The 27,855-nt window shown below is 42.8% G+C and overlaps 1 protein-coding gene across 1 annotated transcript in view; it reads right to left on the bottom strand.

Moving 5' to 3' along the window:
* Nucleotides 1-27,855, bottom strand: part of ca16b (carbonic anhydrase XVI b) — a 134,212-nt gene that overhangs the window by 14,971 nt on the left and 91,386 nt on the right. The window contains exons 6-14 of the mRNA XM_083971974.1: nt 25,338-25,404; nt 21,403-21,560; nt 20,116-20,305; nt 13,574-13,758; nt 8,589-8,697; nt 7,724-7,773; nt 6,881-7,628; nt 5,778-5,916; nt 2,457-2,548 (exon numbers count right to left, since the gene is read on the bottom strand). Coding sequence (XP_083828100.1) covers nt 2,457-2,548; nt 5,778-5,916; nt 6,881-7,628; nt 7,724-7,773; nt 8,589-8,697; nt 13,574-13,758; nt 20,116-20,305; nt 21,403-21,560; nt 25,338-25,404 — 1,738 coding nt within the window. The remainder of the gene's footprint in view (nt 1-2,456; nt 2,549-5,777; nt 5,917-6,880; nt 7,629-7,723; nt 7,774-8,588; nt 8,698-13,573; nt 13,759-20,115; nt 20,306-21,402; nt 21,561-25,337; nt 25,405-27,855) is intronic.

Raw genomic sequence — 27,855 nt, 5'->3', positions numbered from 1 at the left:
TTATTTTATTAATTGTATTAATATATATATTACTTTACTAGTTTGCTTCTTCTTCTCTTACTAGAGCTTCTCTTAGTTTTTCATTTGTCTCAGGCTTGGACTTGTTCATTTATTTATAGTTTTCAGTTTTGTTGAACCAATTTTAAAACTGTGTTCTTCTATTTTGTTTCTGACAATTAATGTAATCCTCAAATAGGGTAGGCTTAATAAGCTTCGGCTTCAGCCTACACCTTCTCGGTGCTATTATATACTACGTAGATGCATCAACTGCATGTTTTTACTCATGTTTAACAAGAGCTGAAATAAACCTAACTACTACAACTGCTACCCTGAATTATGAGGGGTGAGTAAGTATGAAAAAGGAAAACAATATGTATGTATAATATCTCCCCCTGTCACCAATGCCTTGTGTTAGTATTTAGAGTATTTCAAAGAGGGAGCATCTGTTTCATTTGAGGCCAAATCAGTCCCAAATGACACACAGGGGACCTCTGGTGCGGCCGGTCACCATCACACAGGAACAATAGTGCAGGGGCCCCAGCTGTCAGTGCTGGTGATGTTGGCCACTGCCTTAACTAATTCACCCTCACAGCTGGGGCCTGGGGGGCTCTCACTGCCTCAGTGGCCACAGTGTAAAGGTGAATTCTGGCTTGTTAATCTGTTCATTCATCAAAATGTCTTTACTACATTTGAATCAAGAGACTTATCACTGCAGTGCAGCCTATCACTTGTTCTGGGTGAAGTGTGGCTTCAGGAGCTAGACACTGGAATGAACCAAGCTGTGTTTCCTCACAGGAAATGAAACTGTAGAGGTATGTTCACGTGTGTGAGAATGTCAAACAACATGTCTTGCCATATCAGTATGTATATATAAAACATTTGTTAACTTTTGTAGTTTTCCATTCAAAAACATCTAAAAATGTAAACAATGAATACATCTAAATATGACTCTGCAAATAAGTTCTGCAAATCCTGGAGCAGCCATTTTCTTACACGTTTCAGTTTTAAACATTTCAAACAATCAGCTACATGTAGGCGACCGTTCAGAGGAAAGTGCCACAGTTTTAGAGAGAGCTGAAGGGAAAGAAAGAAAAGTGAACAAAAAAATCAAAGGGAACAGAATGAGACGGCCATGCAATAAAAGCCCAATGAGTGCCGCGTCAATACCGGCGCCGGCTGTGCTCTTTAACTACCATATCACAGTGTTGAAATGTCCCTGAGTTTCAAGTGACTGTGTAAAGTGAAGTCCGATATCGACTAGCTGCCACTGCACCGCTGGCTGGGACATTAAAGGCAAAGAAAAGCCAGTCACGGCAGCTCCCACTGAGCTGCTCCCACTGTTTCACATGGAAATGACCCGAAACCGACTCAACGCGCTCGTCAAGGTGAGAGAGAAAAACCATCTGGAAACAGTTTAGTGGAGAGTTTTGGGTGTGTGCTACTGTATCGGTAGACATGAAGACACTTATAATGAGATCCTGCTTAGAATTCAAATGATAGGATTTAATGGAACAGATTAAATTCATTTAGGAATATCTTGAATGTTATTTAAATCCGCTCCAGTCCAGCAGAGGGAAGTGTGGTGGATCTCACAAAAACTAATCACTATTTCATGTCCTTCATACCTTCTGCTACCAGGCTGCTCAGCGCCAAAGGAAGTATTTTAGAGCCTTAAAATTAAGGCAGATTTATTTATTTATTTTCTTTCTTATGTATATATTTCATGCCCCCCCCCCCGCTATGTGTGCCGCTTATTTATCTATTTAGTAGTAGTCGTGTAGTAGTTTTAGAACTCTACTCTATGTACATACATTTAATTATTCTTGACATAGTTGCACTTGTATTGCATGCACGTCCTGTCCACGTGCTGACTTCTTGTTAAATGACCCTATATGAACTGATGTGATGGATGTTGTCTGTTGTCTGTAAGTTTATGTACACCCACTGGGTGGGCTGCACAACTGAATTGCCTTTGAAAAGATTAATAAAGTTGTCTGATTCTGATTAATTCAATTTTATCTGTCTGTCTGAGGGCGCTGTTAAAGCAGAGTGTCCTGACTTATTTTGAATAAGCAGCAGATGAGCTCAGACTTATTCACTCGAAAAAAACTCACCCTTTTCCTTTTATCCACTTTTTACTTCAGCTATTTCAATCCCCTTACACCCATGGGAATTTATATATTTTCAAATATCACGTTCTCAGAGCGTCATTACTTCATTCCTTTTGTAAATACATATATATATCTCCATATACTGCACATGTATCCCAGAGCAGCTGGAGAACTAACCCCTGAGGTACACAAGTACTACATCATGTAACACAATACGCCTGGTTGTGAATCACTGACTGAAAAACTGTAACAGTGAATTTTAAGTATACTTTAACATAAAATTGTAGATATATGAACACTACATGCAGGAATATATTCTAATATCATGAATAAAACATGGCTCACCTGGTATAGGGATGACTGGAATATTCTCATTGGCCACAACCCGTGGAGAGCTGCTCTCCTCCACATAGAAGTGAGCTGTCTGGAAAAACCTCCTGCAGGGACACAGAGAGGGGCACAGTGTGAGAGCAGAGCACACACACTATCAGTAGAGATGGTGCCACTGCGAAAAGTGTATTAGGGAGTCATTATCCCATTGTTCTCAGATCTGCTCTGTGAACATCGGCATATGAAACGTTGAATAGGACAATACAGGACAAGAAAGGCACAGAGTGGTCGGGGCACAGCTGATTACACACTGATAGAGAGGCAGCAGGGAAACAGCAGCACAGCACAGGACTTAGTTAGCCCTTTACTCAAACTGAAGACAACTCGCTCTTATCTAAACACACTCTCTCCCCCCCAAGAACACCAACACACACACACACACCACGTGTGAACTACACTGATACAGTACATTCTGAGGACAATCACGTCAGTTTGAAGGTGTTTTATACAGAGAAACTAACTTGATCTTTGCTTTGATCACATAAAAGTTTTCAACTCCAGCACTTGTCACGAATGTACACAGACTGACAATAACTCAATTTTACACAGAGCAAAATTCAAAGGTAAAATAGTCAGAGTTATTTTTTCTATATAAGATATAGTTTAAAAAGATTCATTGGGGACACATTCCAGTTGAAATCACCTGTCTTTCTTTAAGAAAAAACATTAAATAAGGAAAAGGGAGAGAATAAGTGAGAGATTGCTGCTCTCAGTCTCAAGGTCCTGCTTTAGTTGTACATCCTCTCCAGCTTCCACATTGTCCTCATCACACACACACATAATGTATACACATGAATGCAAATAAAAAGAGCCTTGCTCCAGCCCAGTGCCGGCGCCTCCCTGGGTGGATCCTACCTGTACTTGATGCAGAGGAGGGAGCAGACACTCGTCATTCTTACACACAGATGAAACCAAACCAAACCAAAACAAGATGCACTGCATTTCAGAGAATTACAAAGAGTGATGGAGGGACAGAGGCAGAGAAAGAGGGAAATGGGAGGTTGAGAAACAAATGGGGGAGGAGATCAACCCCCACCACCCCCACCACCCCTTCCCTAGATTGCGTCACAGCCCTCCCAATCTAATGGCTCCCGTGGGTGCAGATGTGAAGCAGGTAACAAAGCGGCATCGTCGACAACTTCTCTCCCCGGGTCTCATAAGAACAGTTTGCTCTCTGGGGGGGGGGGGGGGGGGGGTGAAGCTTTCTGAGTGAGTGTCAGGTGTAAAGAAGCTGCAGTCAGACCGACGCTAAAGACGGCTAACAGAGGACCGGCTTCCTTCTCAGTTCAACATCTGTGAGTTTTCGACAAACCCCTCCAACCTCGCAGGCGTCCAGATGTGCTCTGTAACTGCAGCAATTAATTCCACTGTAGATAGACTCATAACCCCAGATTATCACAACAAGCAAAAATGAAAAAGATAAAAATAAGACGGGCAAATTAAAACTTCAGTGGATGGTCCGCTGATTACACGCTCCTAGACGATATATTTATAAATCACACGGATTATGACATTAAGTTGTTAATGACCAAAACATCTGTGAGCGGAGACACCGGGTTGGTTTAATAGCCGCACTGTCACAGAGAGAGACCTGGCAGAGCGTGAAGAGTAAAGACAGTGTGAATGGGTTGATTTCATCTTCCATCACGGTGCTTTCCCCAGGGGGAGCACACAATGTCTGTGGACTGTCTGAGTTGTCACAACAACAGCTGGGATGGCCATTTCTAATCTCAATGCTGCCCCTGCTCTGCTACTCAAATACCACAACTCTCACTAATTCATCCGTCTACTCGACCTGCCACAGTCGTCTCCTTCTCAGCTTCCCGTCTCTTTACACCTCTATAGAGCTGGTAACAAGGCTTTTAGTTTAGATTATCCCGTTATATTATCTGACACCATAAAAACACCACAGCGCAACTATTTCCAAAAACAGTATCCTCGTAAAGAATTTATAACAGTGTCAAAAACATGTCAAATATTAATCGCCCCCAAAAATCTCAGTCTGTAAACACTAGAAATCCGACCCAACTGGGAGCGGAACGTTTGCAGACAGTGAATAAGCCTGGGACCAGCTTAGGAAACGGTCCACAGTGCTGTATGTAACTCATTAGCCAGTCCACATGTGCCAGCGGTCTGGCTTGTGTAATTACTGGAGGTCCAATAGCGTGGATGGAAATTAGCCCGGCAGATGAAGACACAGCTGGGACCCCCGCTGGCGCTGCGGGGGCCCCTCGGCTCCTCGCTCTCCGGGCGGGTGATGGGTCTGATGTGCAACGTGCAGACCAGACTGATGCACATAAATCTTAAAGGGATATTTCAACATTTTGGCAAATTCGCCTATTGCCATAATCCCTATAGTCTTAGGAGTAGGTTCATTACCTTTAATTGTTTTTAGAATGGTGGAGCAGAGCCGCGAGATCTGCACGGCGCACGGTATTTTCGCTTTTCCCTCATCAAATTCATCAAATACACAACCCAACAACTCCAAAATGCTCTGGTGGACAAGTTGTGACCTGCACATTCACCACGCTATGAAATAATAATGGAACGTTACAAGATGGAGTTGTTTTTGAGGCAAATATGTAGCTGGAACTACATTTCAGACACGGCTTCAAAAGACTTCAAAAGCAAAAGTAGTTCCGAGTATTTGCTTCATATGTTGTAACGTTACATAATTATACATTATTATCTCATAGCGTGGTGAATGTGCAGGTCACAACTTGTCCACGAGAGTGTTTTGGAGTTGTTGAATTGTGTATTTAGTTTGATGAGGGAAACGTAGAAACACCATGAGCCTCTGTTGAGTTAGCTGAGCAGCTCGCGTCTCTGCTCCGCCGATCAAAAAACAGTTAGCACAGACAATTAAAGGTACCTACTGCTAAGACTAAAGGGATTATACCGAGACCATGTTGCACCATGGTGATTTTACACTTTAAATAAACTAAACTAACTAACTAATTATGGCAATAGGTGAATTTTCCAAAATGTTGAACTATCCCTTTAAAGCAGGCACGTTCAATATAAATGGCTTTGAATGCGAAGCGGGCAACAGACTGCACGCGGCCGTGTCACTTAACCTAAGTGACGGGACGCAGGGATGAGGTCAGAGCGGGAGAGGAGCAGCTCAGTCGTTCATCATCAGCGACGTCCTTATCAAGACAGACCACTTCTGCATCAGAAGCACTTGATGTAATCACATTTCCCTGCGTTTTGTTTTCGCAGTAAGACGTTCCCTTAAGAGTAGCAGAAGTTAGACATCTTGGACTTTGTGCTCACCTCCAGTAGACCATGACAATCAGCAGCATTATAAGGCAAAGCAGAGTGAGGGCAGACACCACCACTAAGGGGACGATCCAGACCATCCTGCCCATCCCCGGAGAAGGACTGCGGGTGATGTCGGTCAAAGTGGGCCCTTCTGCAACACAATACACATACACATACACACATAATATATTCTCCTGAGTGACGCAGCAACTGCTAAAGCACATTATGTGAAGGATTTTTGTGAAATTATGATTCTGATAGCAAGAGTGTTTACTGGAGGGAATGGAAGAGTGGAATGTGTTGCAGTGTGCTGCTGTCTGGTCTGATGCTACAGCTGGGACTAGCCAAGGTCTGAAATATTCAACTCCTCGCAGGGACTTCAACCTCCACGACTACTACTGTACCAAACCACTGGATCCAGAAAGTAAAACCCAGATAGAAAAGAGCCCACAGTGATCCAGCCTGAGCCTCAGGTCAATATGTAGCTTAGTTTAAATTAAAGCAATACCGAAAAATAAACCTACAGGCCTTGAGAGTAAAGATATGTAAACATATTGGCCATGACACAACCTGCAGATTCTGATGAGCCTTACATAATGAAGTCATTACTTTATTTGATAAAAATCCTGTGTGTAGCATGAGCAGCAAGAGTTTTCAATCAGTATTAATGACACGTGTGCTGCTTCTAACATGATGGTGATGAGGATGGTAAAACAAAAATCTAAGAAAAAGAATCTTGGAAAAAAAATAAAACACTCTCCCTTGAAGCAAACTCTTTTGAAATATGCTTGAAGGAATTCCTGGAGGCAGATCCCCTCTGGCAGACTGGCTCACTTCTGCCTCCAGGACTCTGTTGTACCGACACAAAAGCCTGGAGCTTTGTCTTTGACTCAGATGCTAACCAGTGTAGTTACTGTCTTAAATCAATTTATTTGTTATGATAAACTGGGCTCCATAAATGTTGGTAGTGTTAGGCAGAATTCTGCTTTGGAGGGAAGTCTTGGCTCATGTGATATGTGACGACGAGGGAACGAGGCTTGTGGAGAATTTTGTTTTTTGGATGAAAACAGAAAGAAAATGGATGGCGTCTGTGTGGAAGAAACAGAACTGCTCACCACTGTGGACAAAGAAAGGCAAGTTGCTCCTCTCTGTGCCTTCTCCGTCCTTTGGGGGCAGTGTGGAGCTCTGAGGGATCTGCATCACGGTGCTGTCGTTACGGGGCTGCTGAGTGGACACTGCGTTCACATCTGTGTGATTCCTCTCTACACCGATCAGCTGCTCATCACCGGTGCTGGCAGGTACTTCAGTACCTTTGACCGTGGGCTTCCCTTCTCCTTTCTCTTTGGCTGTGGATGCGGGCGTGGGGACTAAGGGCTCTTTGGCCACGGTGTTGTTCCCTTGCTTTTCCTCATTATCAGGTGTGGTTTTGGTTTTTGTCTTCTTGTCCTCCCCTTCTTCCTCGGGCTCTCCTTCTCCCTTATCCTTCTCCTTCTCGTCTTCCCCTTCAGGCGCCGCCTGGCCGTCCTCGGACGGGGAGTCCGTCTCGGAGCCCTGCTGCGCCGCCTGCACGGTGCTGGACTTCTCGGGCGCGGCCGACGGACGGGTGGGGTTGTGTGTGGCCTGCGGAGCGTGCGTGGGCCAGACGGAACTGGGCAGAGAGGAGATGACCCCTCCGCCGACGCCCAGGCCTGCCAGCAGGGAGCTGGTCACCACCGATGCCACCGTGGCCTGGCTGCCGCTGGAGGAGGGGCCCATCCCCGTCGCCATGGAGACGATGGAGAAGTGGATGCCAGATGACGTCCAAGTGGAGGAACCAGAGCTTATTGGAGCCATGTCTGCCGAGGAGGCTGGAGAAATGGTCGGCTGCAGGAGAGGGGACGAGGAAAAGGTGGTTAAGACCTAACAGCAGCACAATGATGACAGCAACATGACCAAAGACACACTGCAGGCTGACTCACCATCCCCGTCTTCACTATACGAGACCCTTCAAATATCCTGGTTGTGTTCGCTGCAAAGCAAAACAGGAAGCAATTCAAACACCTACTGTTATGCGTTTTTTTTTGTATGAATGATTTATTTTCTTTTTTCCCTACTTTATTTATTGGTTTTCACAATTGAAAATGAAACACCATGTATACAGAAATACAAGAACAAACTTTTCTCCCACTTCCACCCCCCACCCCAGGAGACAAGCAAAGGGGAAGAAAAAAAAAAAAAAAAATATATATATATATATATATATATATACATATATATATATATATATACACATATATATATATATATATATATATATACATATATACATATATACACTGTACATATATACATATTATGTACCGGTATATATGTACAGTATATATATATTAGAGATGTGTGGTTTGCGGGGATAAACCGCGGGTCGGGCGGATGACATGACAAAAAAATATATTTTAATTAGATTCAGGCGGGTGGTGGTTGAACCAATTAGGAAAAATATATACATAAATATATTAGATATACAACAACGGGCGGATGGCGGGCGGGTGTGGTTTTGAAAAAACGTTGGTTCGGGTGGATGGCGGGTGGATGATGACTTTTGTGATGCGGTTGCGGATGAACTAATTGCCTATCCACGCATCTCTTATATCTTATATCTTAATATATATATTTTAAATAGACATTGTTTTCTCCACAAAAACAATGACAACAGACAAAAAAACAGAAAAGAAAAGAAACAAAAACAAAGCATAAGGTGTGTGTGAGAGAACAGTAATGTAGGTTTCAGAAATGACAACATATGAAGTATGAGTGGTTTCTAGATGAACAGTGACCACAGTGTACCTCTGAACAGCAGTGTTTGGCTGAAGTCACTGCGCAGGTCAGGCTGACACACAGCCTGCACTCTGAACAGGTACAGGACGTCAGGGGACACGTTGGTGATGACTGCTCTCTGCAAGAGAAAAGACACACACAGATTTACAAGAACAGTGTAAGAAAGGGTTGAATGTGTCCTGAAAATACATTTAAAGTGTTGATGGTGTTAATATAATGTGCCTGAAACACACCACACTAAGCCACTGTTCTGTCAACAGTGGCTTTCACCTCCAGGTTTGGTGCCGTTTAAAAAAGAAGAAAAAGAAAAAAAAAACTAATTTCCAGTTTAATTTAATTGTGTTGTGAAGTTTGCAGATGGCTTCACGTATATTAAATATAAGTGGAAGAGTGATTGCCTCTGGTGTTGCAGAGCTAGTATTTCTCTAGAACAAATTCAGATAAAGGTGTCCAGAGATACAAACTGAAAATTTAAATTGAAATGGAAATGAAGTGGGCAAAAAAAGAAACAGTGGCAGCAGCAGAGAGAGAGAGAGAGAGAGAAGAGGACAGAGTGCTGTCAGGAGGAGACTGATCGACTGTACCCAGGGAAACTACACAGACACAGCAGCTCGTGGACTCACTCATCATGGTTTTACTAAGCCAGGATATGAATGTATAGTAGTAACCATATCAATCATACAACTCTGCACACTCTTTGACGAACATAGGTGTCACTTGACAACAAAAAAAAAAACATAATTTAAATTGATCCTTTCTTTGAAACCAAAAAACTGCTAAAGACAGCAGGAAGTCTCACAAATCAAACAAGTCTCCTCAAAGTTCAAATATAGATTTTAAGAAATGACTCTACTTCATATTTGACGTCTGAGCCTCTGAAGCGAGTTATTCAACAGTATCAGGTCCTAACAGAGAATATTCTGTCATCTTCTGTCTCACACCACAGACCACAGAATAAAAGAAGATCAACACTAGGCTGCAGTGATATGACAACTCTGCCAGAAGAGCTCTGGGTGCAGGACGGCCACAGGGGAGGGGAAACGTCTGTACTGGAAGTGTTGAGGAAGGACACTAAGAAACAGAAAGCTGGGTTGCTGCTGGGAATCACAACATCCTGCTTTGTCATGTCGTTTCATTTTTGGGTCTATGGATATTCTCATTCATCCAGGTCATCGTTCTTTTCTGGGCAAATTGAATCGTAGGCAACTGGACTTGTATTTATCTGGGAAGATGTTTCGCCTTCATCAGTTCATACGCAAGTCTCACTAGTCCGCACTAGCTGGGTGGCTGAATTTTTGATGTATCTCTAGATATGTTACATACATATATACAGTATACAGGTAAGACATACTTTAAAGCAGAAGTAAGCGGAATATTTGTGTTAATATAAGTCTTAAATAGTTATATCTTCCGACAGCAATCACTTATATAGAGTGTTTGGTCTGAAACACGGGTCTGTCAGTCACTCTGCTCTGCTGTAAGCAGAGGAGAAAACTTTCCTTGTATCCTACAACCTTTATCCAATGAGGAGAGAGAACGGCATAAAGGGGCGGTCCTCTCTGTTGGTGCAGCCAAGGGATGCACGTGCATGTGGTGACGTAGGGACACGGGCGGGGACTGCTAACTCCATCGGCTGACAAGAAGCTAGCCAAAACGACCGGATCACTTACTTCTGCTTTAATTTAACCTGTGGGAGGAAGCAATACTGAGGCAAAGCAGTATGTGCTTTACCTCACTGATGTTGTTTATTGTACCACAACTGCAAAACATAAAAAAACAGAACAGTGGGCTTGCAGCTGAAATTAAATTTACTAGTGCACAGTCATCCAGTCAGAGATGTTCAGTACAGACCACACCGCCCAAAGTTCCTGAACCGTTTCTGTACCTGTCAGTGCCCGATCAGTGGCAGACTCCTCTGCGCGTGCGCCATTTTACAACAGGCATACCGTAACATACCGACAGCTATAGCAGTAAAGCTGTAGCGCTGTTAAAGGTAGGAGTGGAGATCCTGGAAAAATTGTTATCAAAAGTCAAAAGTCCCAGCCCCTTTCCTCAGTCTTCTCTCTGAAGCCACACCTCCACCTTTCTGTGGACGTAGGTGAAGAATCTGATCACACACACGAGAGGAGGGAGATGGACAGAAGCTTGATTGACACACACACGATCCAATTGATTTTTATGTAATGTTAAAGATGATTGGATGCTGTTTTTACAGGATTGTCCGTCCCACAGGTGACTGACTTTTTTTCATTTTTTTTTTTCAAAAGCAATTCATTGAGAATTGATTGCAATCAAAGTTTAAAGAGGATTACAAACAATTTGGACAAAAAATGCTCCAGAATAGGATCACCAACCCAACCTTTAATACGTCACTTTATCAAGTTTTCATATTTTTTCCATGTGAGAAAGTAACAGTTTAGATTCCCAATCTATGGACAGTTTGGAAGTTTGTTCCAACGTTTTTGGAGAAGTGCAGAGCCACGTGGGACCAAGACCGGGAGGCTGTTTGGCCGGTCGGCCTGCCTCGTCATCCGGCGGGGGAGAAAACGAGCAGATTAACTTAAATGAAAAGTGAAGCTTCAGGTGTATAGTGGACAGAAGAGCAGTGCTGCCTCGGGGCTCTGGATGTACAGACATCACCAAATTTACATCAATAAATAAATGTTTTACAATTAACTGATCGGTCTACATTAAATTTAATTGAATCAGAGTTACAACAGAGGGAAATTTGTTGCGACGTGCTTGTTTTTTTCATGCATATCCGCGGAGTCTGCCATAAAGTAAAACAAAGGGAAAAATGCGCATGCTGTTTCCCCCGTTGCATTTTTCCCTTTTTCCCTTTGGAGTAGCGGTCTGGAATGGATTTTGTTCCGGGTACCGATCGGGCACTGACAGTACCTACCCACGACCAGGGCCGTTTTTGGGGTAACTTTTCTACCCTGGAACTACATTTTGGTTCCTGGTTCCTGCGGTTGAAACGTGCATAGTTGCTGTGGTGGAAAAGCGGCTACAATGTACTGTAGTTCCAGCTTCCTGTGTTAGAAACACTCGTGGTTCCTTAAAAGGTTCCTGGGGAAAGTTCCTATGGTGGAAATACTAGAGTAGGCAGGACAGGTGGTGGTCTGGGTTTTCTCTTGATTTATCTCCAGATGGGCATAATTAGTTTACCTCATGAGACAGTTGTTAACCGTTTTATTATTTATTCCAACCTGTATGTCCAGAGATAAACTGCAACAGAGGAACACACAGTCTCAAAGCTTCATTAAGCTCATGTTCATTAACTCATCATTAGTCCAGACGTTAGCTGGCTTCAACCAGCAGGAGTCACTTGTGTAACGTTAAATGACATATCCCTCACCGGCTTCCCACCCATGATGCCGAGATGCCACAAGGGAACTGATCCTAGGTCTGTGAACCGGTGGGCCAGTGTTTTGCCTCTGCACTGTGTATGTCTAAAGGAGCAGTCATGCAGAATGTCGGGCCGGCGGGGGGTCAGTGGGCTTTAAAAGAGATACACAGCTGGGTGTTGGATTCCCACAAATGGAAGGATATGTGACCGGGGAGAGGAATATACAGTGTGAAACAGAACGGCCTCGTAGGTGTGAACTCCTGCCGCGACAAGATATATTTCTGCAGAGATGGTTAATGTTCTGTTGCAAAGATACAGTAACAACTGGTGCGATAACTTAATGTTTAAGCCAGATGAAGAAAATTATATATTAATGGTGCCAGAAACTGCACGGAGATCTGAACTCCACACTCACACAGTTGCCTGCATTTGTTACTAACAGGAGACAGTTTGTGTTCAAAGCGCTGTCTCCACTGCCTGAGACCAGAACAGGCTTTATCAAATGATTATTGGTTTTCATGTAGCTAATATAAAAATAGCATGATAATATATTATTATGTTTATGTTGCTTGTGTTTGAACACACTTTTTGATCCCATCATACACACATCTACTTCAGGGCACAGATGATTTTTATTTTTTTATTTTTATCTCCAGCGTTTACTTAAATGCTAAATAAAGTGAGGAGAGAAAATGCTAAAACATGTGGTAATACTTTACTTGACGCCTATGTCTATAACATGTCTATAACGCATTATAACCATACTTTACTTATGCGTTATAATACAGTTATAGCACTGTATAACTATAGTTATAAACACTCATAAATGATCATAATTCTTTATAACAATAATCATAACACACTATAAAGCATTTTATCATATTATAAGGTCAGGTATTATAAGACGTTATAATTGTTAGTAACTCGCTGACAATGCCTGTGTTATAATTGGCTTATAAACGTGTATAACTATCATTATAAACACTTATCATAAGGCTTTATAACAATTAGAATAACACATCATAGAGCATTTTATAATGGCTTATAAGGTCACGTATTATAATAGAGTTATAATGATCTATAATGTGTTATGCTTATTGTTATAAAGCCTTATGATAATTTATGAGTGTTTATAATGATAGTTATACACGTTTATAAGACAATTATAACACATTATAACTATATCTATAATGCATTATCGATGTGCCAATGTCAGCGAGTTACTAACAGTTATAACGTGTTATAATACCTGACCTTATAAGTCATGATAAAATGCTTTATAGTGTGTTATGATTATTGTTATAAAGCATTATGATCATTTATGAGTGTTTATAACTATAGTTTTACAGTGCTATAACTGCATTATAACTCATAAGTATGGTTATAATGCGTTATAGAGATAGGCGTCAAGTAAAGTGTAACCAAACACGTCTATCCTTTGCCACGTGAAAAGTACATGAGGACCTGGTCACCTTGGATACACACTGCACCTAGTTCCCCCAGATCCATCTTAGCCTGTGCAAACCAATCAGACCTATTTAAACCACACCCATCTAAAAAAAAGAGAAAGATAAAAAAACGAAAGAATTCCAGACAGTTGTAGAAAACTGCCGTGGTTTCACGCGAGCCTGTGATGAACGCTCACCATGCTCTGGTCCCCGGTCTTGGTGAAGGTGTTTTCGTCGGCGACGTCACGTTTGACCCAGCTGTAGGAGACCATGTAGCTGGTGATGGGCGGGTGGTAGACGGTCAGAGGGCGCTCCCAGCTCACCATCAGTGCCGTCTGGTTCAGCGGCTGGATCTTCATGTTCACTGGGGCACTGCTGCACACTGAAGAGACCAGAGAAGAAGAGCAGAGCATGAGGAAAATAAAAATGACTGTTAAAGTAAAAATAAAAACACAGTGTCCATTTCTCAGAGTTTGGATGCAGTTGGGCTAAAATATAAAGCCTGTGGTTGGGCGAACATCCTGACCACATGTGTTTGAGTGTGTGGGCAGGCTTCAGGTTGTCTTTTATCTATTATTACTCTCTGCTGCCGACATGGGGATGAGACATTTTTAAATGGAGAAACAGCTAAAAGGTTGAGATAATACAATTAGTCAATAATGAAAACATTTATGTGTCTACATGAGATATGCACAGGTGTAAAAGTAGACTGTCTAGACTGTTGTTCTCCAACAACAAGTCTTTTAGAAAACCAAACAGCCTGGTGAAGTGATGAACACATGGAACAGATGACATGATAACTGTCGGTCCATGCATTGCTCTGCAGGATCTTGTCTTTGCAACATTAAACAGGATGCAGGAGGACAAACTGTGAGTCTGCCTCCAGGTGGCAGTGCAGGCTGCAGCATGGACGTTTACAGAGAGAGGGGCTGTGTCAGCCAGAGTGAGGGACAATCTGGACATGCTTCTTCTCAGCACATTGGGGCAACAGCAATCAGGATCTAGTGTCAACTGACTATGTGTTCGCAGGGTTTCTGCCAAATTGAAATTGTCACCACAGTTTTCTCCATTTGCACAGTGAGGCTGTGGTGCAAATTATGCATCATATGTGACAGGGAGTCGGGGTGGAAGGAAATCAGTCAGAGGGACACGGGGGGATGCAATAGCAATAGCAAGGAAATCTCAGGGTGTTGATGAGGTGTGACAGGTGTGAAATGCATTATAACTCATTGGATGTCTGCTGTCGACTCCAGTGACTAAACTGCAGTCATTTAATAACAGATCAAGACATTGTCATGATTTTACAAGGTGTATCATTACTGTTGTGACAATTATTCTCCTTTTCCCCATTAACACTGGAGCACCGGCTCCATTCAGATCAACAGCAGGTGGAGACCCACCAAGAGGTTGACGTTTTATAGAATACACTTCTGTTGGGGAGTCGAATGACTTGATAATAACCAGGCTCCTGATGACAAACATGACGGCCCTGTGTTAATTAGAAACTTGGATCTAAGGCCGTTGTTCATTTTATTAACACCTTTCCAGGTAAAGACGGATTGGCAGCAGAATTAATCATGCGTCAGTGGAAAATGTACATGTTAATAGGATTTTGTCAGGTTCAACTTAAACCGTGCAAAACACACAGTGTGAATCAAATTGTGATTAGAACATAGTGTTTCATAAGTAGCAAAATTACACAACATGCTCCGAAACAAAAAATTCCATTATTTGTGTGTGAATACATAGATTGTAACCTGCAAAAAGAAGCCTCACAGCGGCTTTACCTCGGTGTGCAGTACCACTCAGAGCAGAGCATGAGTCTTTCTGCTGGCAGCTTCTACCATGAAGGGGATGAATTGACTCCAGTCAACAAACAGCCGTTCCCCTGCTTTTCACCTCTCAAGGCTGTGCAGTTTTAAAGAAGCTATGTGCATTGGAGTAATGATAGGAAAAACAAGGCTTTGACTGAAAACACAAAGGAGGAGCTATAGGCAACTTTCACATGAATAATTAGCATTTTTTTGCAGGAATGCCAGTGCATTCAGAAAGTATCCACTCTTATAATGTTGTTATGTTGCATCTTTATAGAAGTTAGAAGTGTCACAACAGTCATTTTCTCTCATCACTCTTACAGTATCTATAGACCTCATGATGACAAAGTGAAAACTGAAATGTCACATTGACATTACTTTTAAAACACTTTGCTATGACCCTCAGTTTCTCTTGGTGATATTTCTACACCTTGATTAGAGCCCACATGTGGTAAATGTAATTTTCTATATGAGATCTCACAGCTGAGCTGACGATGTAAATCTGAGCAAAAAAAAAAAAAGAAGCAATGAAGTGGAAGGGATGGCATGCAGAGCTCAAGGCTACAAAAAAAAAAAGATTTCTTCTGCATTGCAGGTTCAAGAGATGACCGAGAGTGCACGGGTAAAGTGACTAGTGAAAGTTTGAGAAAACCAGGAATCTTCCTAAAGGTAGCAGCACTCGGCTAAACTGAGCAATAAAGGGAGAAGGGCTTTGGTAATTGAGGTGACCAAGAACCAATCTGCTGATCTGACCTTTCTGGCGGAGTAGCCAGAAGGAAGCCTCTCTTCAGTGAAAGATGCATGAAAGCTGTTTGGAAGGGTTAAAAAAAGCAGTTTAAGGATAAGCAGATGACGAGAAACAGGATTGTGTGTGTGGATGGATGCAGATGGATGTGGTCTCGTCATCTGCATTACAGCATCCCAACGTGAAGCACGGCTATGGGGTGGTGGCGGTGGAGGAGACTGGGGGACTGGTCAGGGTTAGAGTCCAGATCCAGAACACTCAACTTGAGCCTGAGCTGAGGCTTTGACGACTCTGTCAGATCAAAAGCTCGTCACATCACACCGAGGAGACTCGAGGATGTAATTGCTGCCAGAAAACACGCCAACTAAGGACCAGATAAAGACTTTGAATGCTGATGTTAATATGACATTTCAGTTTAGCTTTCTAAATTAATTTGTAAAAGTACCACTGAGTGTAGAATAATGAGGGTGAAACTAACTAAGTAATTCAAACTGATTTAGCACCAGGCTGTGAAACAACAAAATGTGGACAGAGTGAAGGGGTCTGAATACTTTCTAAATGGACTGGATGCTTGTCAGATGGGTTATGGTCCTAATATAAAATGTTTGTTTTGCTGACTGACAGACAGTGTGTGGATAATTCACTACTGTTTGTGTCATTTTTCAGGCAAAAATTTAATTTCCCCAAAGTGAGGATTTGCTGCTTTTCTCTCTTTTCTATCATTTCATCAACATACTTTGGTTTTGTAATGTAAGTGTAACAAAACAAGCCAGTTCCAGGCACATCCATGGGCTCTGGAAAAAACTGTGATGGAAACGTTTCATTATATTCTGTTGTTTTCAAAGACAAAAACATTCATCAAGCTAATTAAGAAAATAACGAGTAAATGATAAGGAAAATAAAAGTAATTTGAGCGCACTGTAAACAGTGGAACGTTAAATCTGCTGTGCGTGAGGAAAAGGCTGCTACTGTACAGTATGTACAGGAGGAGGGAGCTTGTATTTGCACATGCAGTACAGATGTACAGTACAGTGTTAGAGAAAACACAAATGTTAAAGCAAATAATGGCCGATGCATCCTGGCTGCATTATTACTGGACAAACAGTGAGTGTGCGCCATACCAACAAATGAAATGTGCAACCTGGACTCTGCATCAGAAAGGTTAGCAATGCATCTTTAATGGCCAAACAGTCCTCTTGGCTATAAAAGCCACAGTGATGGAACATTCAGTCAAGGTGTGGCCCTGGCTCTCACAACATTCACACACACACACACACACACACACACACACACACACACACACACACACACACACACACACACACACACACACACACACACACACACACACACACACACACACACACACACACACACACACACACACACACACACACACACGGTCTTAACAGATGCCATCCTTGGAGATAAGACTGGCACTGTTTACTTCCAGTACCTTCTATAAAATATGAATTCTTACATTTTAACACAGACAAATAGGAAGGCAAGAGAGACAAAGAGTAAATGAGCAAGAGGGAGGGGAAGTGGAACAAAAAAAAGAGAGAGAGATACTGGTCCACATTCATTCTGCCTACTGACATAACGCCACAAAAGCAATTTCACAACTTAATTTGTATGAGTCTATTTTAGCTGTGCCACATGTTAATGATGATTGCTGATCGGCTCGGTTAGAGTGCTCTAACTTCATCACAGGCATTCCCAATCAATTCTCCCCACTAGACACCAACAATACCACTTTAAGGAGCAGCAGACTTTCTCATTAGTCTCCATAGTTCCTGTACTATTCTGTTAAAGCAACTGCTGCGAGATACACACATAAAAGAGAAGGAGGCACAGAAAGCTGCTCTAATCCAGCCCTGCGTGACATCTGGGCTCTTCGTTAATATGTCCTTTGACGTAAGAATGAGTTGTAATGAGAGAACGACATGCATTCCTCTGACGGGACAAAAGTTACCCCAAAAAATCTCCACAAATTTTAATTATTAAACATTACTCACAGATTTTAATCACGCCACAATGTGCTGTCAACTAAAGAGAAATGGCTGTCTATGCTCTTTTTTATATTTAGCGACCTGCTGATATGAGTCTGAATGGCTCTTCATGCTGAGCAGCTAGATGAGTTTCCTGAACCTGCTCACAATGTACTATCAAAAGACCTAATAACCTGCACTGCAGCTTCTCAATTTTTGACTGGAAAAAAAAAAGAGTGGAGGTGAAAAACCAGAGGTTTGAAAAAAACCATGGTAGGAAAATAACATGAGGTCAAATCTTTTATGAACATAAACATAAACCCATCAGAAGAGGGTAATGCTGAGGAGGCGCTAATATAGCAAATAGGATTCCTGTGAAAATGAATATACACATACAAATAGGCATCATTTATGATTCTATTGGAGTAACAGCCGTATGTATGGTCATTGGTCATTCGGCAAGGAAGCCGATCTGGAATCCAAATAACCATTTGCTTGTTGCCCTGAACAGTGGCGGTGCAGTCACAGCTCAGCACAGCAGACCTGTCAAACTCTGACCTCCCTGACATATTGAAGCGTCTCCTCAGCATTTCAACTATCTAGAGGCTGATGGCCTTTTTAAGCCTTTCAAAAACAAAAGCGCAAAAAGTGTGAGGAACAGATTAAACAGTAGCTACATCTAATGTGGTAAAATGTCCAACTAACTACCTCCAAACGTAACATTACATTCAGAGCTGAGAAAGGTTAACATCATTACTACCTCATTATGAACAGATGATCAGCTGGGCTGGATGCAGCTTCTGGCTATCCAGCGTTAGCCTCAGTGATTTAGCATGTGTGTGAGTAAATAAGCAAGTAAGCTTTATTTCTGTGGCTATTTTCATACAATGTAGCCATCTTGTACAAATTTGAGAGCAAAATTAAAACATAACACACAGACTGATTCATGATGTTAACATAGCATAAAATAGCCAGCTAGCTAGAGACCATAAAGCCTGAAGATGACAGTTGGTCTCCATGTAATCACATGGGTATGGGAACATGTGCATGTGCTCTAGTCTGAGCAGTTAAAAAGCTTCAGAGTTTTTGCATTTAATCTTCTGGAAGACTTTGCAGTCATTTCATCTGACAAGATCACTCTGGTTAGAAATGAGCAGCTCGTCTTTGTCTGCCACTGTCTGACATCAAAGACTCAAGTCTCAAAAGGTACTAAGAATGTGCAGTGGTGAATCTGCCACAGTCATCACTGTTAAACTGCGTATGTGCCGTGCTTGAATGGAACCACCCCATATGTGTGGCAACCGTAACTAAGGGGCAACGGCTAAGTGAACGATCAATTACGACAAATTTTGAAGGCTTCAGAAAAGCAAAACTGCAAAAAAGTCACACAGCTTGGGGAAGGATTAAGGCCAGCACGCGGTATAGACTGCATGATGCTCACAACCAGCCCACAACAGACATGCAAACTGTTACTTCTCTCACCACTGTGACTGATTCAGGCAGCATTTCTACAAGAGGTGATGAGTAAGAAGTAATGACGGCCATTAGAGGAGGTTATAACAATCATGCTGCAGCTAAAATCTCAGGGAGGGGCCTGATAATATCACACGCAATGTATTAAAGGAATAGTTCACCAAAAAATGAAATTCAGTCATTAGTGACTCACCCTGCTGATGAATACTCTTTATATGAGAGTAATAGCGCCCGAAAACTACACAAAAACCATTTAATATTCCTCCACACTGCTCGTCCACTGCAATCCAAGTGTCCTGAAGGGATATAGTCCAGAGTTTACTAGAAACAACATCATTTAGGACATTTTTACCTAAACAAATTTGCCTGGTGCGTGCTCTTACGTTCACGCGACGCACGCGGACGTGACCGGACTTGCCTAAATGACATCGTTTCGGGTAAACTCTGAACTATATCCCTTCAGGACACTTGGATTGCCACGGACGAGCAGTGTGGAGGAATATGAAATGTTTTTTGTGTAGTTTTATAGACGTTTTTGTGTCGGGTCCTACTAATCTCATATAAAGTTTTTGTTGGACTACAAACCGGCCTCCAGGGTCTCCAGATGCACTTTGAGGAATAAAAAACTACTCCGGAGTATTCATCAGCATGAGGGTGAGTCACTGAATTTCAGTTTTTGGTGAACTATTCCTTTAAATGTAGAAAACGTAGCTCACCTCTTGAGGCCTCGGTGCTGTGAGGGCTGCGGATGTCCGTCAAATCCCTCTGCCATGCGTCTTTCACGGCCGATTTAAAAATCTTCCTGTTGTCCAGGTTCTGGAGGGGCCGGAAGTTGTTCCTCAGGTATTCCACAGACTTGACGTGGTCTTGTTGCTCCGTCGTAAAGATGGAGTAAAAGGCCTCCAGCTGGATGACGACAAGAAGACAGGAGCAAAGTGAGGAAACCACTTCTTTGTTACTATGCGTGTGTGTGTGCTGAATATATCATGCAGGACATTGCATTTTGTATCCACTTGCCAGTAGCTGGCTGTTCACAACTGGAGCACAGTATTTGCAAGAGACAGTCACGCCACAGGCAACCGGCAGGCGAGGACCTCAATCATCATCCTGGCTACCTACCAAGCTGTAACTTCTCAATGGGGCAAAATTTGTGGCCATTGATTGCCATGAATGATCTCCTGCCGCGCGCTGTAATGACTACACATTACAGATACTGCAGAATCAATGTGTCCTGTGTGTGTTTGGAGAAATGAATTACAGGTTCGTAAAGACTATCTGTGAGCGTCACAAACATTGTAGGGGTGGTCAATATTCCTGCGGCACAAGTCATTTAGGAACAAAAGATTTGTGCGCCTGCACGCTGATAGAAATTCCACTGAGCCCTGCAAATTTTCCACAGCACGGAGCGCTCTGGAGGATATGCAGCTGGGTTACCTAAGAATTGTATATCTATAATAAAAAACAAAATGCTGTGTATGGGATCAGCAAAAAGCGTGGGGCATGATTTGGCATAAATTATCTCTCAAAATCACAATAGCTGAACCAGTTTGAGTCAAGCTGTCGTGAAGCACATAGGTGACTGCTGTGAAATTGCACATTTTCACTAAACATATGTTTAACAGTTACAGCAGTGTTTCAAATTAATGAGCATTTAAATTACGTGCAGCAGCCATCTCTTTAAGAGCCTGGAGTCACTGCGTCATGGCAACAGTGTGATATATGTAGCAGAGCTATCTCTCACTATCATTCAAATATCAGTAATTGGCTCCCCCCTCCCACTTAATCAGCCTGCATATAGGCTGTTATGGCCTCGTATGCAGAGTAGTTGGGGAGGAACGAGAGCAAAGGGAAGAAAGGGGAGCGGTAGATGAGGGGAAAAATTGCTTGTGCGCTGACACTGTAGGGCAGCAAGTGATCCGCTCACAATGTGCAAATGGGATCTGACTGTGCATGGAGAATGTATCTGTGTGAGTGTGTGTGTGTGTGTGTTGGACTGAACGCACCTGCGAGTGGGACAGATACACGGGCCTGGAGAAGATGATCCACTCCACCACCTTGCTGCAGGGCGGTGTTGTCAGAGAGCCGGTGTATCGGTAATAACTGTCCACCGACGACGGCAGCAGATCCCTCAGGATGAAGGACCTGAGGTTGGTCTCCTTCTCTGTGTGGAGCCAGGGATCAGAACGTGTCAATAAGCCCAGATGAAAAGGCGACAGCTACAAAAACATACTTCATCTCACACTCCTTGATGCTCCGTTAAAAAACCTGCATATCTTGAATTTACATGTGCACCAGCGTTTACAAGATCGTTTCATTTCAATCTCCCCCTGTGGTATTTTTTTTTACCGCTTCCCTGAAGCCTTCACTTGTGGAACGGGGGGAAGCAGTTAAAAGCCTCACCACTTGTTATCACTCCGGCCAGATCTCTGTACTCGGATGGGCTGAGAGGGGAGTCTGACAGCTGATCTGTGGCTGGGTGGTAGTGTGCTCCGCTCCGTGTAACAACCATGGCATGGGCCACGGGGATTAAGACGGATCCGAAAATTAAGACAGATTAACACAGCCCCGTGTAAAACAAAATAACAAGCAGCAGTTTGCGATGCAGAGGAAGATCCTTTTATCTCCTGCAAATACATCATGTGGGCAACGTGAGTGTGGGCTTCTGTTTTTTTTTTTTTTGCTGTTGCTTTTTTTTCCTGGAAATATGACGTGAGAAACCCAAATACAGCTGAATTTATGTCAAATCCAATCTCTCTCAGCTCATGACCTTATCTAAAAAAGAGTCGGAGGTTTGGGGTCTGGTTTGCATTCAATAGCGCTGCAGAGGCGCTGGAGGGCTCGCTCCCATGCCTCATCTGTACTCGGGAGTTCAAATTCAGTATTCACAGCCTTTCTTCTCCCCGTCTTCAGGCGGTGTACGTGCCCTATCGCTCATGGGCTGCCGAGATGCTGATGGATGGATGACTGTGGGATAACGAGCTGGTGGAAAACCAACCGCCCAAACCGAGGGAGGAGGCAGGGAGCGTTTAGCAGCCGGCAGGAAGACGGTTCCAAAAAAAAGAAGAAAAAAAACCCACCACACCCACACTGAGCTCTCTTTCAGCTGGGAGATAAGAGACACCGGTGGGGTTAGCGCAAACATCTGTGTAGCTGCACGCCGCAGTTCAGACACTCCTGGAGACTGATGGAGGGAGTCGTAAAATAAACTGGCGTAAACGGCGCGGTTTGGCCCCCTGCCTTTATCAAGGTTATATAAGAAAAGAGAAGTGGAGCTTAAATACGTCTGTGAAATGAGAACCACAGGTGAAACGGCCCCTGGCTGATAAGAAACCAATCAGGAAATTGGTTATTTTCTTTACTGCAATTACTTCCAATGAAATGTAAAGACTGCAAATTTTTCACTGAACAAAGTGACCCATTTTTTGATTTAAAGACTGATTCATCTGTTTTTTCTATTTAAATCATCTCTGGTGAGGTCTTACACTCATTCCCTAAGTTGCAAAAAGGACATTGTTTTCCCAGAACTCAACAAGGTCATAACCTCATCTGTACACATTTCCCAGCATTAAAATATGCATTGCCAGTGAGTGAAATTCTGAAGAAAATGAGTCAGTGGAGCTCAGCTCAGCGTGGGTTCGGAGTAATTGCTGCATGTGTCATGATTTTAGTTTGCAGAGCTGCTCATCGGTCGTTTCATTCATTCAAGTTTGTGCTCGCATGTTCTGCCACCCAAGGAGCTGGGTCAGACTGCACCGACATGCAACTCACAGGCGGCCATATTGGGCTAGTCGACTCTCTGTGACTCTGGCTGCAGTAGATGGTGATCCAGTCATCTGCACTAAGAAACTATGCATAACTCTGTGAAATTTTACATAACTCTATAACTTTAACTATCTGCATAATGTTACTCTAGTGTTACTTTCATAGAAAAGTAAATTATTTGTGATTTTAAAGCCCCTGTACAGACTTTTCATTTAGTGTTGATTTTGGCGACCCCTGTGGACGAAAGCGGTGGTGTTTTACCGGAATGAAGACTGCATTTCCCACTGTCATGAAGACGTTTGTCTGGACGGCGCGTGTAGATTTGTTTTGGAAACGTCGGAAAGAAGACGGGACTTGCTTTCTTTTTTTTTTTGCAGCGTAATGTATCTATTCGTATCGTTTCGTCAGTGGTCTGACCCGACCATGCCTTCCAGAGGTATAGAATTAGACTACTTGGAAATAGTATATCTTCACACTGATCATTTGCTGTTGTAGGTAACAGAGACACATCAGCAGAAACCAGAGACTTTTACGTATCCAGTTAAAAGCTCCGTACAGGGGATACTGCCCCCATGTTTAGCATTTTTTAGCATTTCTGACATACATAACAAACAAACAAAAGCTGAGCAGGCTCTGGCTCTTTTAGTAGAACATGCACCATACTGTAGGCATGATGCTAAGGGAGCAAGTGGACCGAGCCAAGATGGCGACCGTGTGGTGGCGCCGTGTCACTGGACAGCAGCGTCGGGTGAGTCATGTCATCTAGTCTTCTTATGCTGCCTGTCTTTCCCACCAGCGGAGTCACGTGACCTGCTCCTCCTCCTCCTCCCCATCACCTTCTCAGCTGTTCCCCATTCCCTCATTAACCGTCTATTACATGTAGTGATCTGTTTGCACTTGCTCTCTGCCTGATTATCTTTGTGGTTTCCAGTGCTCTGTTATTTCCCTGCTCATTTTGATCCTGATTGTTTTTTTTTGTTTTTTTTTTAAACCTTTCCTATGCTTGCTTTTTTTTCTGCTGCTGCCTCATCCCAACCCTTTACTGTTAGTCTGCTTGGATATTCACAGGCCCAAGCAGTGAATGCTGCACACGAGCTGCTCGGCCCCTGATAACTGCAGCTAGCGCCTATATACACGTGTATCCTTATTATCCTTGTAAAGGCTCTTTACATCTGCCTCCCGAGTTGTGCTCCTGCGTCCCATTTTCTGAGAACTGTGACACCGAGCTTGTATATATCCTCATCCATTTACATGTTCGTGTCAGTGTTTGATTATGCCCGCATAAAGAGCGTCAGTGGCAGGTTGTAAAACAAGCCATACGTGTCCATGTTAACAGAGCTGCTGCTGTAAAGGATTACACAGTCATGCTAAAACATCTGCTTACCGTCTGCATAAGTCATGCATGCAGCGGAGCCGGCGCAGCAGCAGTAATTTAAGACAATATGCAATTTAGAATAGCGCTGTGACATGCAGCACAAGGCGTTAATGGCTTAACGTGTGACCGTGATCCTCTGCAGGAGCTGCGGTCCATGAGAGTGTTTACATGTACATTTGAGTCAGACTAAAAGTGTGTTATCTAATTGAGGCTCAGATGTAATTAATACTTCTGTCTCAGTGAATGAAGCTCCTTGGTGGTCTTCTGCTGTGGAGCTGCACCAGCGAGCGAGAGGCGGTATCTTGCAAATTTTGCCTCCTTTTGAAGTTAAACGCTGCTCATATCTCATGTTTAGACTAATTTGCAGTTTAAAAAAAAAAAGAAAGAAATATACACAGAACCCAATGTTTAAGCAGTTGAATAGAGGAGCATCATTCAGTTCTTTGGAGGCAGGGAGGAGCGCCGCGTCTGCACTGTCACAAGGAATTTACTTCTTGGATGAAGCGAAATATCAACTAGAGCAATGTCAGAGTGATTTTGTATGGGATTATTTCTTTTTGACTATTCCACATAAACTTAATCCCCACAGCAATGTTTCATGCGGAGGAGATTTTTGGTGTGACAGATAGAAAACAAACATCTGTGGGCAATACATAAAGAAATACAGACACTGCAGATAAAAAGATAACATCTACTGTATGGACATTACATGTAAATGCACTCATCACATTAATACTACAGTATAAGATCTCTTTGATACAACTCAGAGCTTGTAAATGTGTCTCTTTTTCCATTACTTACCATGATGCACCACTCCCCTCAGTCCCTGGATGATGGGGTCGACAGCTGGATTGTCTTTTTGCCCCAGCTGCAGAAAATACCCAGAGACATCAGATTAACAAAAGGGATTACAAGACTAGTCTAACATAATTACAAAAGACGATCAATATGAACAAAAAGCAAAGGTGGACGGGGTGAGGGCAACATCTCTACAATACAATCTAATCTAGCAGCTTTAAACGCCATCTGTCGCCGTTGTGAAGTTTGCGATGTCAATTTTTGGGGGGGGGTTTGAAATATCCGTAGCTCGACTTCGCCCTTGAATTGATTCAGTCCTCTGGTCATTTTTCAGGCAGTTGTTGTAATAGATTATATTTAGACGGTTTAGGAGCAATATCCATGTCCTGACAAAACACAATTAATAAAAACCATTTCTTTGACCGCTGCTCTGTTTACAAGCCGTTAACTTTTATCGACCTTTTTGGTGCTTTTGATTTTTACGAGACACTGAACACATCTGATTTCCTCCATGTCCTCTAGTAGCTGCTGCCATCCACAGTGACCCCCCCCCCCCCACCACCCCTCCTCCTGACTCCACGAGGCCTCTCTGGCTGCTACTGTACGCCAACGCTGTCGATTCCCCTCTTTACTTTGAATTGTCTGCAGCGACTGAAGGAAACATTCAGCCCTAACAACCCCACAATATTCCCAATGTCCTACTTATGAGAGGAGACTGGACAAAACAGTGCTGGGACGCGGGGACTAATCTTACCTGGCTCATCATTAATTCAGGTCAGTCAGAGGAGAATAATTGTGTGGAAGTGAATGCTGAATGTGGATAATATGCACACCTTAGAGGCCATTAATAGGCCTTTGGGGAGCATAGGCAGAACTCTCCTCATTGATTAGAAATGGTAAATCCGAGCCAATGTGTGTGTGCCCGCTTAAAAAAAAAACAAAAAAAAAACAACAACTTGTACTGTAAACTGCTATTCAGCGGATTGCGTATGGTGGTGCTAATTGCAGTAAGCAATAGGGCTGTCAGGACCCAGCGGAGGCATTTAGGTCCTCGCACACACACTGGTTCATCACTGTCTGTGAGCAGACCTAAATTGCAAACACCTGTGTCCCCATTCCAGCCTCCCTGAGCCTGAGCGCTGACCCTCGCCTATATACTGTTAAGCTGAATGTTAGCGGGCATTGATCACCTGCCATCCGCTGCAAAGACGGCGCTAATAGAAATAAAAGAGTGCGACGAGGACAGAGGGAGACCCCAGAGGTGCCGGTGCTGCTGCTGCTGCTGGATGCTTCTCCACGCTTCATAAATCTCTGATGTGTTTTTACAGTTAACAGAAATTAGGGCCATTCTTGTCCATTAGGAGCTTATGTGCGCAGACCTGCAGGGGGAAGTTTGGAGTTATCTCAGTGAGCGATCTGAAGCGTGCCAAGGAACAAGAGAAGTAATCAGCAACCAGGTGAGGAGAACGTTTCCTATCACAACTGAGATGGCAAAGATCATTTCTAATAAATATTTATCATTTGCTGACCTCGAAAACTTTTATTTATTCATATCTTTACTCATAATTGGACAAAGACAGTTCCATCTAACCCCTTAAGTGATAATTACATCTCTACAACATACAGTTCATCCCACTGTCATTTCCTCAGTATTTAATTAGTTTCCTTTTCTAATTTGTTATTGTCATTCAATTCACTATAAACCTACATACTTTATAGGCTGTATCTGATATACTATACACACACACACACACACACACACACACACACACACAAACGCACAAACACACACCAGTCATTCTATAAGTGCAGAGTTTTTTTTATGATTTTCGCTGGCAAAAGTCCTCCATTATGCAGCAGGTTTTCTTAAAACATGTGATGGAATATTCAGGGAATTTATGCAATTTTATGCGAATAAATTGTGGGAACTTGCAAAAACTGTGGAAGCTGGCAAGAAAAAGTGATTTGATGAAAAAGGAAAAAAAAAAGTGATTCCCTTAACACCCTGTTCTATACTACGTGAAAAGATGTCCTCTGATAAGCAAGGAAAGTGCTGTGAGTATTTACTGTAAGTCCCCCTCTTGTTTTATTTCAAAACCTAATAAATATGACTCAAACTCACAAAACATTCCTGAGTCAAAATGTTCATTAGTTTGCTCTAAGCTTTCCAGGTTTCATTGATCTTCCTGCGTGAGGCAATGCCGTTTCATGTCACATAGGCTACATGTATTTTACATCACTTCATAACGTAACATTCCCAAGGCAGCAGGGGGAAAATGGCTGCTCCTGTGTGCAACATTTTCCAACTTTCTGCAAACATATATGTGATTTTTGGCAAGGAGAATGTGGGGATCATCCAAGCCCCATATGTTGTGCATTTTGAGCGAAAATATGTGCAGCGAAAGTGCAGCGTCTTTGAAAAAAAGGCCCTCCGCATAACATGTGGGCTTTGGCTCATTATCGTTGAATTATAATCGCATTTTTCTGTAGGGACTGATATATAATTGTATTAATTCACCCT

Source organism: Trachurus trachurus (genome assembly GCF_905171665.1).
Source record: "Trachurus trachurus genome assembly, chromosome: 5".
Taxonomy (NCBI): domain Eukaryota; kingdom Metazoa; phylum Chordata; class Actinopteri; order Carangiformes; family Carangidae; genus Trachurus; species Trachurus trachurus.
Note: the sequence above shows the minus strand (reverse complement) of the source record. Positions and strands in the feature narration are given on the sequence as shown.